This window comes from Poecilia mexicana, unplaced genomic scaffold, assembly GCF_051168715.1.
Source record: "Poecilia mexicana isolate PSO_F unplaced genomic scaffold, ASM5116871v1 scaffold_15, whole genome shotgun sequence".
Taxonomy (NCBI): Eukaryota; Metazoa; Chordata; class Actinopteri; order Cyprinodontiformes; family Poeciliidae; genus Poecilia; species Poecilia mexicana.
The window spans coordinates 7,522,138-7,536,457 of record NW_028263384.1 but is presented as its reverse complement, the minus strand read 5'-3'; the positions used below and the strand labels follow the sequence as shown (position 1 = coordinate 7,536,457).

General features: G+C 39.0%; 2 protein-coding genes across 3 annotated transcripts; both read right to left on the bottom strand.

Annotated features, from left to right (window-relative positions):
- Nucleotides 1-224: 224 nt before the first annotated feature.
- On the bottom strand, nt 225-11,602 carry aftphb (aftiphilin b). Of its 2 annotated transcripts, none has more exons than XM_014980123.2 (11): nt 11,459-11,602; nt 11,097-11,122; nt 6,676-7,838; nt 6,422-6,588; nt 4,973-5,099; nt 4,828-4,884; nt 4,011-4,127; nt 3,881-3,938; nt 1,407-1,493; nt 1,167-1,290; nt 225-1,038 (listed from the first exon to the last, which is right to left on the bottom strand). In XM_014980123.2, exons 3-11 carry the CDS (start codon nt 7,801-7,803, stop codon nt 894-896), a joined length of 2,010 nt encoding a protein of 669 aa, XP_014835609.2. In that variant the 5' UTR covers nt 7,804-7,838; nt 11,097-11,122; nt 11,459-11,602; the 3' UTR covers nt 225-893. The 2 variants fall into 2 exon arrangements, with proteins under 2 accessions (XP_014835609.2, XP_087868977.1); XM_088012851.1 differs by having other exon boundaries at nt 6,422-6,564.
- An 835-nt stretch (nt 11,603-12,437) lies between these two features.
- LOC106913561 (uncharacterized) lies at nt 12,438-13,979 on the bottom strand. The gene is made up of 2 exons (XM_014980157.2): nt 13,636-13,979; nt 12,438-13,421 (listed from the first exon to the last, which is right to left on the bottom strand). The coding sequence occupies exons 1-2, from the start codon at nt 13,832-13,834 to the stop codon at nt 12,628-12,630; spliced, it is 993 nt and encodes a 330-aa protein (XP_014835643.1). The 5' UTR covers nt 13,835-13,979; the 3' UTR covers nt 12,438-12,627.
- Nucleotides 13,980-14,320: the final 341 nt, after the last annotated feature.

Genomic DNA, 14,320 nt, shown 5'->3' with positions numbered 1-14,320 from the left:
TTCCTCTTACTGTGATTCCCTCAGTCTATGACTTTGTTTCTCATCTGTTCTTGAATATTTTCAGATTGTGACCTTGTGTGTTGCTTTATGAGATATTTTGTCTCACTTCTCATTGTGAGACTATTTAAATAATTTCTCTATTCTACAGGTTTTGTCAGGCCTGGATGTAGGTAGTGAATTTAAAATACATATTGTAGAAATTTTGTTTTCACATAGGGCTTGGAGACCTTTTTGAATTAATATCAGATATTAATATTTAATAAATTAATATCAGATATAATTTTTTATGATAATCTAAAACATTTAAGCACAACAACAAATAAACATCACAATTTTTTGAACCGTTACCAGCATGTATTTAAATGGAACTTCTTGAGGTCTTCTCAGTTGATCCATAAAGTACATTCTCTATAACATGTGAGCAAAAATCGACCTATAATTTGTTACTTATAAGTTTACATATGTTTAGTCTGACACATTTTTATTTAAAATAAACATATACCTACTCAAAATATTCAAAGAATACAACATTATACAATACCTAAAGCAAATACATGTCGGTTAATACCGCAGTAAAATCCAAAGACTGAACCTTAAGACAGTACTACTTGGATACACTGTAATTCAGCTGTATATCTGCTTAAGTTTTAATAGTTAATAGTTTTGATTGCCTTCCATTTTGAATAAGATACATTAAATAGCCAGCAGGTGGCATAGTTTGAGCCAAACATGACGATCCTTGACCAAACACATTAGGCCAGTAGGGGGCATCTCAGATTGCACTTCTTAAAATCTACATCAGCTCATGTGCTGTACACACACGTATATTTTGTTCTTTATTTGTCTTTTCGAACAAGTGAGTTGTCAGTGGCTGCTGAGTATGAGTAAGAATACTAAAGTAGTTTTGGGGAACTGTGAGCTTCGGGTGCAAGAAAGACAGGGAACATCAGAACTTTGGCCTGCATGAAGGACAAGTCAGGAAGTTCAGAAATCATTCTGCCAGCTTCTCCGCTCAGCTCTTCTTGGGCTGAAGGCTTCCTGATCAACAACGGAAACACAAATAAACAGATTTAAACACTAATGGCTGGTTTCTGCAAGTGGTTTTGTATTAGGCTTAATAAAACGCACAAAAATGTACAGCATCTGAACAGTTTTTGCTGACGAACCTGGCAGAAATGCTCGTGCTCCCTGCTGCGGACATCAGGCGGTTCAGAGTGTCTTCTCTCTGACTGGTTTTATTGTCGATTTCCAGTTTGCTTATGATTAATTCATACAGCTCACGGTCGACACCTTCAGACGCAGATATGCGCAGCAAACACATGAAAGGGGACAAAAGCTTCAAGAGAATTGCAGGAGCATAAATCAACAATATTTACGGAAAATTTCACCAACGTCTGTGTGCTGACCTGGAGGAGGACTGCTGGCTCGGCTGCTGCCACTGGATCTGCTCTCATCCTCAGACCCAAAATAATCAAGGTTGAATGAGGAACAGACTGATATCAATAGAAGAAATTGAATGGAAATGAGAACTGAGGCTTTGTTTCAGTCTCTAATTAACCTCACTATTTGGTTTTTAAAGCTTCCTCTAAAATGCACTTTATTATTTTTATCAAAAAAAGAGCAACTTAAAGGAGATGCAGTTTCTCCCTGTCTGTGTTTGTAAAGAACTATGTTATCTTCATACAAAACATTCAAAAATTAAATAAAAAAAAAACATACAAAAATAAATCTCAACTTTGCATTCAAACCACAGAGCAAAGTTGTACAATTTTAATAGTCGTGAAAGGTATGAGGAGAAGACCAAACAGGGAGGATCAACTGATTTATTTCAGTATTTACAAGGATTTTCCCCAACAGTCTGTTATGCAGCGAATGTCTCAATTTGAGCAATAAAACTGAATAAGAAAAAAAAAGATAAAAATAACAGTCTAAGGGAGGAAAAAAAAAACACTGCTGGCACAAGTTACAATTCATCAATAAAAATTTCTGCCGTATTTTTGAAGCAGAAACAATTTTTATCGGTAATGAAAAACAACAAATATGATTAGAATGATTGTATTACAAGCCTCTAAATGAGGAGTTCAGCTTGTGAGACAAGTTAAGGTGCTTAAATAATAAAGAAAACGATCAAAATCAGTAGAAAGTTACAGCTGGATTGAGGATGCAGGTTTTAAAGCTTTATTTACATTTGCTGCAATGAGGTTTGATTTATTTTTGAATAAAAGTTGTTTTTTTTAAAACATACTGCCCTCTATAGGTTAGAGGAAATTTTTTTTTTGTTTGTTTTTTGGGGGGGGGGACATTTAAAATTCTCCATTTTAATAAAGAATGCTAGCATTTCAGAAAATGTGGATGTTAATATTTCAAAAATGATGAGTGAGATGAGCTCATATGAATCAGTGTTTATATCGTTTTCATTTGAGGAGGAATAACATGCTGATCAGGTGAGTTTCTGAAGGTAATATAGGTGTATTTACATTAGTTAGCTTCCCTGTGCGTGTTAGCAAACATTCAGTTTAGTTATGCTGGTAGTTAATATTTTAAGTACTGCAGCACAGGCACATTTCATTTACAGTGCAAACCCTCTGAAGATTTTTACATTTAGTAATGCTGACACCACAAACTAGCGTTTGTGATGGATGTCATATGAAAAGTCAACACAAGGAAGTGCAGAAGGAAAACGAGACAATATTCAAAATTGTCTTTGAGAAAAAAACAAATGTGTGAAAATTTGCTGGAGCTAGAGATATTTTGCAATGGATATTTTAATGTTTTTTTCATAAACTTTACTTAAAAATATGCAACAATGTCCAGTTTCATGACAATTTTCGAATTTTTTTTTTTACCCCCAAAATGTTTAACAAATAAAATTTTAGCAGATTTAATAAAATATTCCTGAGCAAAGATGAGCTGATGACCTGAGCTGATGTGTGTGTATTGTTTATATTTTATCAGTAAAGCTTTTCCGAAGCTCAGGGAACCATCAAGGCCTTGTGAGGCAAAAATAAAAAATAATATGGAAATGTTTTTTTGTTTTTTTTTTCCTTTTTTTGAAGTAGAAACCTTTTTACGTCAAATAAAAGGTGACAACCAAATTATATTGACACCTTTGCAGGAAAAAACAACAACTGAGTTTTGGAGCAGGTATAAGTTAGCAGGTGCGCTGCAAAAACACAAAATTTTACCAAGTAATTTTTGTGTAGCTTCTAACCCAAATATTTTAGAACACTTGAAATAAGGCAAAGCTAACTTACAAGTAACTTTTCAGCAAGAAATAGGAGCTTTTGTTGAGTCAGTAATTCCTTAATATTGTTGGGAAAAAGTACTAGTTCTACTGGCAGATTATTTCACTTACAACATGGGGAAAATGTCTTGTTATAAATGAAATAATCTGCCAATTTTTCATAAATATTTAGGAATTATTGACTTAAAACAAGCTCGTATGTCTTGCTGAAAAGTTACTTGGAAGTTCGTTTTGTACTATTTCAAGTGTACTAAAATATCTGCACTAGAAGCTACACAAAATTACTTGGTAAGATTTTGTGTCTTTGCAGTATGCATGAACTGAATATGAATATATTCATCTTTTCCTCATCACAATGGGACTGATAAATACTGAGATAAACGCTCCAAAAGGTCACAGGAGGTAAAGGAAACAACAGAAGAAGAAGATTTTCTTCTTATACTTGCTTTGTTATCAACATAATTTCAGCGCTAATCAGCTGAGTGAAGAAAGAGGGAAAAAAATACAAAAAAATCAAAAAACGACAGAAGCAGAGCATGCTCTGGAGGAAGTGAGACACTTTTTGGCTTTATAGCAGCAGCCATCGGGCGTGGCTGGCAGACTACTAGGGGTGAGGGGCTCGGCAAGGGGACGTACCCTCCTGGGAGCTGCGAAGGCCTCTACAGCTCCCGTCCAGCTGGTTCGAAGGAAGCTCCTGCTCAGACAAACGGATATCAGTGTTTCGGATTTAATGCGTTTATTGTCGTGTTGAGTTAGCAAACGCCACCTGCGCTGAACAAGTCGAGGGTTTCTGCTTTTCCGGGGGCCCTGAGGTTGCCGCGACGGCCGTGCGTCCTGGAGAGCACACAGCCGGCGAAGGGTCTTTGGTGGGGTCCAGCATTCCCTGATGAAATATTAAGAGACTTGGTTACATTTTAAAAAGTGTGGTGAACATATTAAATTAATCACACTGTAGCGCTGTGATTAATCACTATGCTTAACTTTGTAAGCTTGAAACATAAATACGCAACGCAACGCCGCTTCTTCTACCACACTCCGACCAATTAGGATGAAAGGTATCGTCACGGTACTCATGCATGCAAGTAGTAGAAAACTCCTTCAGGGGACAACTGACAGATAAGATATATTTTATTTGCTAGTTCTTGGGTGGCTCCCACCCCTTTCTAATGCCGCCTTGGGCAGCAACTCATATGAAAAACCACCACTGTATGCACATTACCCCCCCCCCCAAAAAAATAGAATGTTTTATTGTCTAAAATGAAGATTCTCAGTTTTATAGGTTTTCATATTCAGGGAGGTTTAAATGAAGTCATTGGTTTTATCCAAATTTGCCAATGAGCACACCAGTTTGACTCTCCTCGCTCAACTTTTTTTGTGAGTTTGCGTTGTTGACCGCAGTACAAGACCGTGTAACACGCTGCTGTGAACCAGGTAACCCTCAGCGGGACAGAGGCTTTTAGGTATAAATGGGTAATTCGATTAATCGGCACTAGGTAATATTAGCGTGTTGAATTTAGCAACAACACAATAATTAGTGCAAACCAAGTTTATCATTATGAAACATTAAAAGTCTGAGGACTCACCAGGGAAGAGGCATACGCTGGCACAGTCACCGCCTGCTTCTTCGTGCCAATAAAAACCTTTCAGGGGACAAAAACACAACACAATCCCTCACATATGCTGGCTCAGGTTGTTAGGACTCAGTTAAATAAAATGTAATGAACTTACAATGTTCCTAGTGTCCACACCAAGGCACCTGAGCAGTGTTGTGTTACTGTGAGAACCTCCCCACTTAAACTGGAGACCAAGTGAGCAGTGCATGTCCTCAGGTGGGCTGAACATCAGCTGCTGAATCCTGGGAGGAGTTGGGAGAGGAACACAAAAAACAGCAGAAAATGGTTACTTTTGTATCTTAGACAATCTGACTGGATACATACCCAGCTCACGACTGGCAAGTCCAGATCCAATGTGTGCTTAACCAAAAACGGCAGTGTGAAACCACAGAGACTGCAAATCGAAATAATACAAAGGTATAATGAGGCTTCATGCCAAATCAAGAAAAATAATTAGATTTTTTTTAAAGGTGTGTCATCATCAGAGGCTATCGGGTTACTTAGGTAAGCATTTCAAAACAGGTTTGGAGAATCAAAACTTTGCAAATGACATGCAAATGTCTATCCTGAAGACCAGATTTGAGAAGCAAATCTGATCCAAACAGCCCTATAAGGTATAATGCTTTATACTAATTGGTATCTCTATGGGCAATCAAACTTGCATTTTGACGGTTCTGGCACCAGACATCATAGTTGCCCCCAAAAATTATGGATAATATTATTTTTGCCACATTCTGCTTTCCCCATGCATGCCATGCAGAAAACACACAGATGGACTGTATTTACTAATTGAGTGACTTGTGAAAGTAAGTAGTTGCACTAGATTTTATTTATTGTTGTAAAAGGGTGCTGAATATAAATCAATTCTAATTTAGTTTGTGACATTTTTCTGCTACCGATTAAAAAAAAAAGACGGAATTTTGCATTTGGCATGACAGAATATGAAAATGTTCCATGGGTATAACTACAACCCAAACCATTTCTATAGAAATATAACATAAAATGTGAAATTAAGCAGAAAAAATAAATAAATATAAATATTTTTAAAAATTGGCCTTCAAATTAATTAAAATATTCTTTTACTACAATACTGCAAAGGGTATCTGCAGGTTCAGCAGGTCAAATTTAAGACTTTGAAAGAGCTTTTTAATGTCACCTTGAACGAATTTTAAGACCAAAAAAACTATTACTATGAGGAATGGCATAACAATGAAGCATAGCACAAACTGTGAACCCGGGTTTGTGTCCATAATAGAGGCAAAAAGCTAGCTAGTTTGCAAAAGTAGATGAGAAGCTTTTACCAGAATCCAAAAAACTACTTCAGTCCTCCCACAACAAACCTGATTCATGTACTTAACATTAAAAGGTAACTTATATAAGAATTCAAGACATTTTAAGGCCTTAATTTTAGACACACAAATTTAAGACCTTTTAAGGAATGCTAGTTTATGGACACCCTGAATAATTTTGTAGATTTGTAACCCATTCAGAAATTTCATTATAGTCATGAATGTGTTTTCTAACTCTATAGTCTGGACAGAGCAGCTGAGTTATTTGTCGTCACCTCAGAGAACGGCTGAGTTCTGGGCTCTTCTCCTCCGTCTCTGGAGGCTGCTGGATGTGAAGTAAAGCACTGAGGTTGGACAGGTCCTCCTCACCTTCCACAGCAGGGACACAGACCTCTGGGAAGCTGGACTGGAGGAGCCGCTGGACATGATAGGACAGGGAATTCTGAACAATTAGAACAAAAAGAAAAAAGAAAAAGTGCTGATGAATGGTAACAAAGCCGAGATTCTTTTTCAAAGATCAGTTCTCTACCTGACAGCTATTCATTCTTGTTACTCCATCTTGTCCATCGACCAGCTCACTGCGCTGTGTCGACGATCTTCCCTCTGTCGGTCCGCTCTGGTTTGTGAAGTCCGCCCACGTTGGTCCCTCTTCATCGTCCTGCGTGGGCGCCAAGCAGAAATCAGCAAAGCTGTCACTGGGTGGTAGGGTTCCCAGACTCTCTACTCCCGTGTCAGCTGTCTCAGCGGGTTCCCTGTGACGCAAGGCATTAGCATTGGTGAAGTATGTATGTTTCTCTGGGCAGGAGGTAGCCGAGGTTTCCTGAGTGGCATCACAGTGAGGCGCATTGATCTTCAACTCAGATGGGCCGAGGTTCTCCAGAGTGCTGCTGACAACAGCGTCAGAATATCCACAGTCTTCCACCTCATCATCAGTCTGGTCCCAAGCAGACTGGCCATGCTGAGATGTAAGGGATGAAACATTTGGTTCCTCTGACGACCAATCGTCATGACAGGACACCCTGTCGGAAGCAGGCTCTGGAGTTTTTCCAACAACGTTTTGCCTTTCCTCAGCTGATCCCAAAAAAGCATTTCCTTCGTCTCCCTGAGGCTGACTGTGGACCTGAGGTGGTTGCACAAGTGCTGCATCTCTTTTCTCACAGTGTTCACCCTCAACGCAGATACCTCCATTTGCCTTGCAGGCGTGCTGGGATCTAGGCTCAGACTCCATGACAACCTCCTGCCCGGAAACACGTTCGCGTTCGTCCACTTTGCTATCCCACTGCTCCGTGAAGCCACAACACCAGGGGTGTCCTGCCTGCTCTGTGAACATTGCGAAATCAGCAAACCCTGTGTCCTCCACAGAAGAGCTCTGGGCTCCGGACTGTAGGTCTTCTCCAGCCCGTCCATTCGAGTAGTGCAAAGATTCAGGATGGCGGTTTCCAGTTTCCACAGACGGAATGCGTTGCGTTTGTTCAACCAGGTGGCCATCCGACTGATGAGTTGCTGACTCTGTGAAGTCGGCATGACCGAGCGGGGAGCAAACGCCCGCTATAGAGAAATTCCCAAACTCATCCTCCTCTGACCCCACCCCGTCATCACCGTCATCATCCAGCGAAGGGGGGGAGTAAGAAGGCGGGGGCATCACGTCAGGCTCCATGAGTTTGTCTAGCAGGACCCAAAGGCCTCATGCATCTGGCAGGACAGGCGATGAAAACAAAAAAAGTAAAGTCACAATTCTTTAAGAGTCTTTTTTTATTACATTCAGCTTGTGTTAAAGCTTTAGTTATAAACCTATTTAGTGATGAAATAACTCTTGCTTAACAACAGTGTCTTGAAGTTTTGTTCAGGATGCTCAACAAAGCATCCTGAAGTCTTGTTTCTGAAATTTTGTGACTTCAGAAACTTCCTGACATCACAAGAAAATTCTTCTTGTGGTTTCAGAAAGCAGGACCCCCAAGATTGTTAATGTAGCCCTTTTTAATTGGGTTTAAAAAGGGCTTGTTTGTTTTGGTTTAATAACCAAAACAAACAAAACCCGCACTGAGAAGCTGTAACACTACAAAATCCATAGTAAGCATGCTTTATATGTGACAAAAGTGTTTTAAATAGGGCTCCATCAGTTTAAAACTCAAAAATTAGTTTTCACAAATGTTCAGCACCACACTTTGGAGACAAAAACAATACAAATAAACTACACAGTTTCTATTCACTAGTATATAATATCATTTATAATATACTCAAGATAAATGATATCATTTGACATTCTACAGCAGGGCAAGGTAAACTAAAATCTAATAAAATTTTATGCCTCACAAAAAATGACTTTGGTAATTCTAACTGCCCTAACACCAGAAATTTAGTCTGATTTAACTTACGGTAAAATTGGTCAGATGTCTTTTCATTATGTGTATAAAAATATCTGGTGTCAAGAGTAAATGATGCTTTCCAAATTTAGGTTTTTAATCAAACGTTTCTCCATGACATCCTCCCACCCCGCACTTTATTACAAAACTGTGCAGTCTGAATGCAAAGCACTTTAAAAACTTTGAAAACACCTAGCTGAAATTCAAGCATTTGAGGATTTCTAGCATTCATTCGATGACATTTTAAAGCATAAAAATAATATAGAATGCCTTTTTTTTTTTTTTTACATATGATAAAGGGCTCTTTTCAAATAAGTTGAAACACTGTAAAATATGAAACACAAACACACAGAACTAATAAACTTCAAATAAAAAAAACAAACACTTTGTGACAAAACTTAAGCACAAAGATGGAATGATCCGATTTGGACTGATGCTCGGTCAGTGGTTTAACAAAGGAGCTGGACCATGTGGGATGGGTAACAGAGGGCATAATGGTAGAGCAATGGTGTTATCAAGAAGTTGCTGAAGCATCTGACAGTCAGCTAAAGTAGCGAGTGAAGGTGGGCAGACACAGAACATTCTAGATACATTAGATAACAGAGAGTTGACAGCAAGAGATGTCAGATGTCACTGTGGACTGGTACTGGAACCAAAGAACCACACAGGCCATAAATGTTTCTGTTGCCCAAAACACAACACAAGAAAATCACACTTTGCATTAAATTCAAGACAACTATGTCAAGTCAGAATTACTGAACTCTTTCTGATGCCGTTTATCATCCTGACCAATGTAAAGAAAACAGACCCTTGGACTTGGTGTCGTTTCGTGTTCTGCATCACCATGTGCCATCATCGGCAGCATCTACACCAGCACTCAGAAAGACAACCCAGTGATACTTCTGACATTACGGTGTGCGGAGCCATAGGGTATGACTACAGGTCACTTCTGCTAGCGACTGGGGGCCAACCCGACAGCCTGCCATATGCAATTTACACCCATGTGTCTGAATATCATACCTACAACTTCTTGGGACAACAAACCGGTAGAGTATGCACCTATGGGTTGTCTGTGTTGTGTTTAACCAGTTAGGTTGGCATTAGAACATGATTAGTCCAGCATGGGGTAGAAAACAGCTCCTAACAGACACATCATAGTGTTTGTGATTTCAATAGTAACCTCAGGACAGGAAACAGGGCCAACCGGACATAAACTAATCATCTTGCTTACTGTTGATGGTTGATATATACTTTGCAAAGAAGCTCAAGCTCAGTCAGATTGACTGGGAAGGCTCTGCAAATATAAAATTTTAAGTCTTGCTACTGATTTTGAGTCTATTTAGCTCTGGACCGACACAAGAATTTGCTTTGATTATTCCAGTATATCTCTGGCTGTATGTTTACGGTCTATTCACTGGATTTCTTCATTGGGATTGCAGTAAAGTCAATGAGACCACGCAAGGGATGTTGCTACATACTCATGCAGGAGTAGTCAATGCTGCAAATCAAAGTCTCAATGCAATCTGCTGGGTTTCCTTAGTTAGAAACTTTACAAACTACTTTGACTAATCAATTGATAATACAATTGGAATGCATGTAATATTTAAATTAATGCTTCTTTTTTTTTTTTTGCAAAGTGCCTTGAGATGATATTTGTTGTGAACTAACCCTATGTAAATAAAATAAAATGAACTGAATTGAATTTTATTTAGTGGCATCAGGGTAATGGGGGCTAAATACATATTCACATTCCAGCGTACTCAGACTATATGCAAAGACTCTAATAATACGATACTGTTATCAAGAAGTTGGATAATACTATTATAAAATATAATTTATCTGTAAAGCAGTTTCTTTATGAGAAATATTTACAGTCATGTACAACAAATTAGAATTTACGTCCCATTGAGTCTCCTTTGTCGTATTAAAAGTATTTTTGAAAATAAGAACATTTTCATAATACATAATACAATAAACAGATTATTGTATAATAAGCGAGTACTAACCATACTGTTCATGAAGCCAACGTTTCTGTTTTTTAAAATAGGACTTTTTAAATTATTAACATAAAACACCAAACCAATAAGAAAAAGTCACTTACAGATGACTCATTTTAAATGCCATCTGTAAGTGGAAAATCGTCTGATATTCAAATTTTTTGAATGAGTCTGCATAAATTCATATGAAGTAAACACGCAGACTGATTTTTGTTGTTGTTGAGACTCTGCTGATAGTTAATATTTTGCGGAAGTTGTCTTTCTGAGTTTCCCTAAAAGTCAGTTTTACATTTATGTGTAACGTTCATGTCTTTAGTTCAGTCGCTGAGGCGTTTGTGGAAAAAAGAGAGAGAGAGGCCAGTAAACCGATACACAGGAAAGATAATCCGCCTCACAGTTCAGCAGCAGCTCCGCGGTAATGGATTAACGGCTTTATTATACCGTCCTTTAATTTAAACACACGTTAGCGACTGTCTGTTTCACCATTTGAATGGCATTCTACGTCCCTCGTTGTTGTTTTAGTGCCTTGGGTTAGCGAAGCTCTTCGGGTTTGTTGTCAGAAAAGAGAAAACAACCACTGCGGTTCCTACCTTGTCCTTTTCCCCCAGTCTTCATGCTGAACAGAGCAGACAGGTGACAAAAACAGACAAATGTGAAGACATATAAACATGAACTGAAAACTAACACGATAAAGTAAAAACAGAGAAGTGGCAAGTCAGTGTAATCTGACACTGACAATTAGTTTTGTTTTAAACAGAAAGCTGACCCCATTAGCTCATTATTTTTGTTCCCATCGCAGCAGATTAGCTAGCTTTACCACCAGTAACCGGTTTCTGTTGTAACTTATCAGCCGCCATGTTATAAAACCTTATCTCTCTACAACCGACTAAAAGTTAGTAAATTTTAGTCGGTACAGCTTTTTAGTTTACCAGCAACAATTAATTTTGCTTGCCTGTCAGAATCGCAACCCTGTTCCTCCATCATCTCTCAGCATTATTCTGTATGGGAATGAGGTGGAAACTGGAAGGCAGGACAGAGACAGAGGTCTCACTCCTCACCATATGTCTGTACATCCTTGCTGACACAGAAATTGAGCAATAAAAACATATAGGATTGGAATTGTCGGTTATAGATCCCTAATTAAAAACATGCGCAGTACATGGGGCAAAGAGTAACGCAAACTTTCCAAAAGAAATAGAGGCAATTTTGTAGTGTACTGCAATTTTGCAATCCTAGCATCGTGCTACCGCTTTAAAATAGACAATCTATGATGACGTCCAGGTTGCCTGGGTGAAATACTACCTCCTGCTGGCCAAATTTGGTAAGACAATTTTATTTGTATAGCACATTTAAGTGCTTTATATGTTTATAATGAATATAAAATAATAATAAAGCAACAACAACAAAAAACATTACAGTGGAGTAATGATGACATGTTGAAAGACAGGGTATAGTTTATGATGTTCCATTTGTTATTCATTAAACAAATGCAGGTTTTTAGGATTGAATTAAAGGAACTCGATGTTTCATCATTTTTGCAGTTTCCACCTATTTGGAACAAAATTCCATAAAAACTGAATAACCCCATGTCTAATCAGTGTGATCCTGCTCGCTCTGTTGGATTAAAATATTATAATTTTAAGAATATTTAGAAAGGAAAAAAATATTATTTTTTAATTTAGAAATTGTCAAAGTGAAATAAAGAGGTTAAACTGTTTTTAGCTATGCTATGTAGAAAAAGACACTGCATTACTTGTGCAAGACATTTTGTACGTGTAATTTCAAAATAAATTTAATTTTGTTTTCTTCGATTTATTTATATATCACGTTTCCAACATCACAGGCTGGAAAAAAACGTTCATTTTCAGAATCTCAACTAAAATCTACAGGGTAGCTTATACAATTGTCAATATAACCAACGACACAGCAGATTTTTTGTGTTCATCATTCTCAGTTTAATTACAGAGTTAAAACAACATGAAGTAAAATGACCTAAAACACACCAGGCTTCTGTATATAATCCTATACACCTTTTTTTTTTTTTTAATGTGTGGAAAAAAATCATTTGCATTCACAATTCTAAACAACGTCTCTAGACATTATGAAGAGCCAAACAGTAGATTAAGAGAAAACCTGCATAAGCGCGTGCGATTTTCTCGCTTCGTGGATCTTCATGTGCACGTTCAGGTCTGAAATCGTGTGAAACTTTTTGCCACACCGGAAGCAGCGAAACGCCCTCTCCCCGGTGATGTCTGTCGTGTATGAGGTCTGTCTGGAGCATATCTTCAGGTGATACGAGTGCGCCACCATTTTGCCGCAGGTGTCGCAGAAGTACGGCTTCTCGCCCGTGTGCTTCCTCATGTGAACCCTGAGGTTGGAGGTCTGGGTGAAGGTCTTCTCGCAGAAGGGGCACCTGTGCGGCTTCTCGCCCGTGTGGACCCTCATGTGCAAAGCCAGGCTGTCCCTGCGGGCGAACTCCTTGTGGCACTCGAAGCATTTGAAGGCCTTGTGTCCGGCGTGGGCCTCCTCCATGTGCCTGATCAGGTCGCAGTCTCTGATGAAGGACACGCCGCACATACGGCAGGACTTCTTATCCAGGATTTGTTCCTGCTGCAGAAAGGAAGCGTCGCTGTGACTTTGGCCGAAGTAAGCCAAATCTGAGCCGGGATTCTCATTCCACTCGTTGTGCACGTCGTCGCTGTTCAGAGTCACGGTGATGGAGCTGACGCTTGGTAACAGCTCGGGGTCGCTGCGAGGGGTCGTCTGCGACTCGTAAGGAAAAACTTTTACGTCCTCTGAGGAATCAGTATCCGGGTCAGGGCTGATGCAGACATCCAGCTGCTCCTCTTTAACCTTCTGACACGCCTGACTTTCCTTCTGTTGCTCAACTGGAAGCTGAATTTGATTCTCTGGCACTGATTGGAGACAAAATACATACGATAAATGTTAAACTTCAGAGAAGAAATGTTGCCGAAAGAGTTTTGTGTATTTATTGGCAATTAAAGGCTAGTAAATGTTCACAAAGTTCTTGTGAAGCAACAGAAATCGACAGATGGATTTACCTCTAGCTGCATTACATACATCACAGTTACTTAGCAATAGCTAAGTAACGAAGGCGTCGCTACCAACCTTCTTTGAACAATGACACTCGGGGCTGTAAGACGGTCAGCTGCTCGATCTGCTGCTTCAGCTGGATGATTTCTCTCTTGGAGCGGACCACCTCTTCCTGATACTCCGTTATTGTCCTCTCAACGAGCCCGAAGATTTCCTCTGCAGCCGCCGTTAGCCGCTCGCTGACCAGCAGCCTGAGCTGCTGCATCCCCGACATGACAGAACCACCCGGAGGGGAAAACACAGCCAGCAAACAAGAAGGATGCGGCCCGGACTCTCAAACAAAGAAACAATCACTGCAGTCCAAAAAGCATAGCCATAATCTAATTAAATGACAGCACCGTGACTTGTTTACCCTCCCGCCCCCCCCCCCCCCGCTCGCCTATAAAAGTAAAATATATCCACAGCGCCCCCTGTAGTTTAGGAGTACTTAAACTGTTTGAAACAAGCTCAATCCATTTCAAAATGTAAAACTTGTATGTGGTCTATTTTTAGGGGAACATTTTTTTTACAGAAATATAACGTGTTTTTAAAAATAAGATAGTAGATACAAAAATATAATTCCATTTATTAACACATTTTCTACATTCATCTTATTTTTGGAGTAACTAGAACTGCAAACATTGACCTGTTTGTTTCTCAAAAGTAAATCTTTCGTCTCCAATATGAAAACAGTCAACCCTGAAATTTAGAAACTGTGATT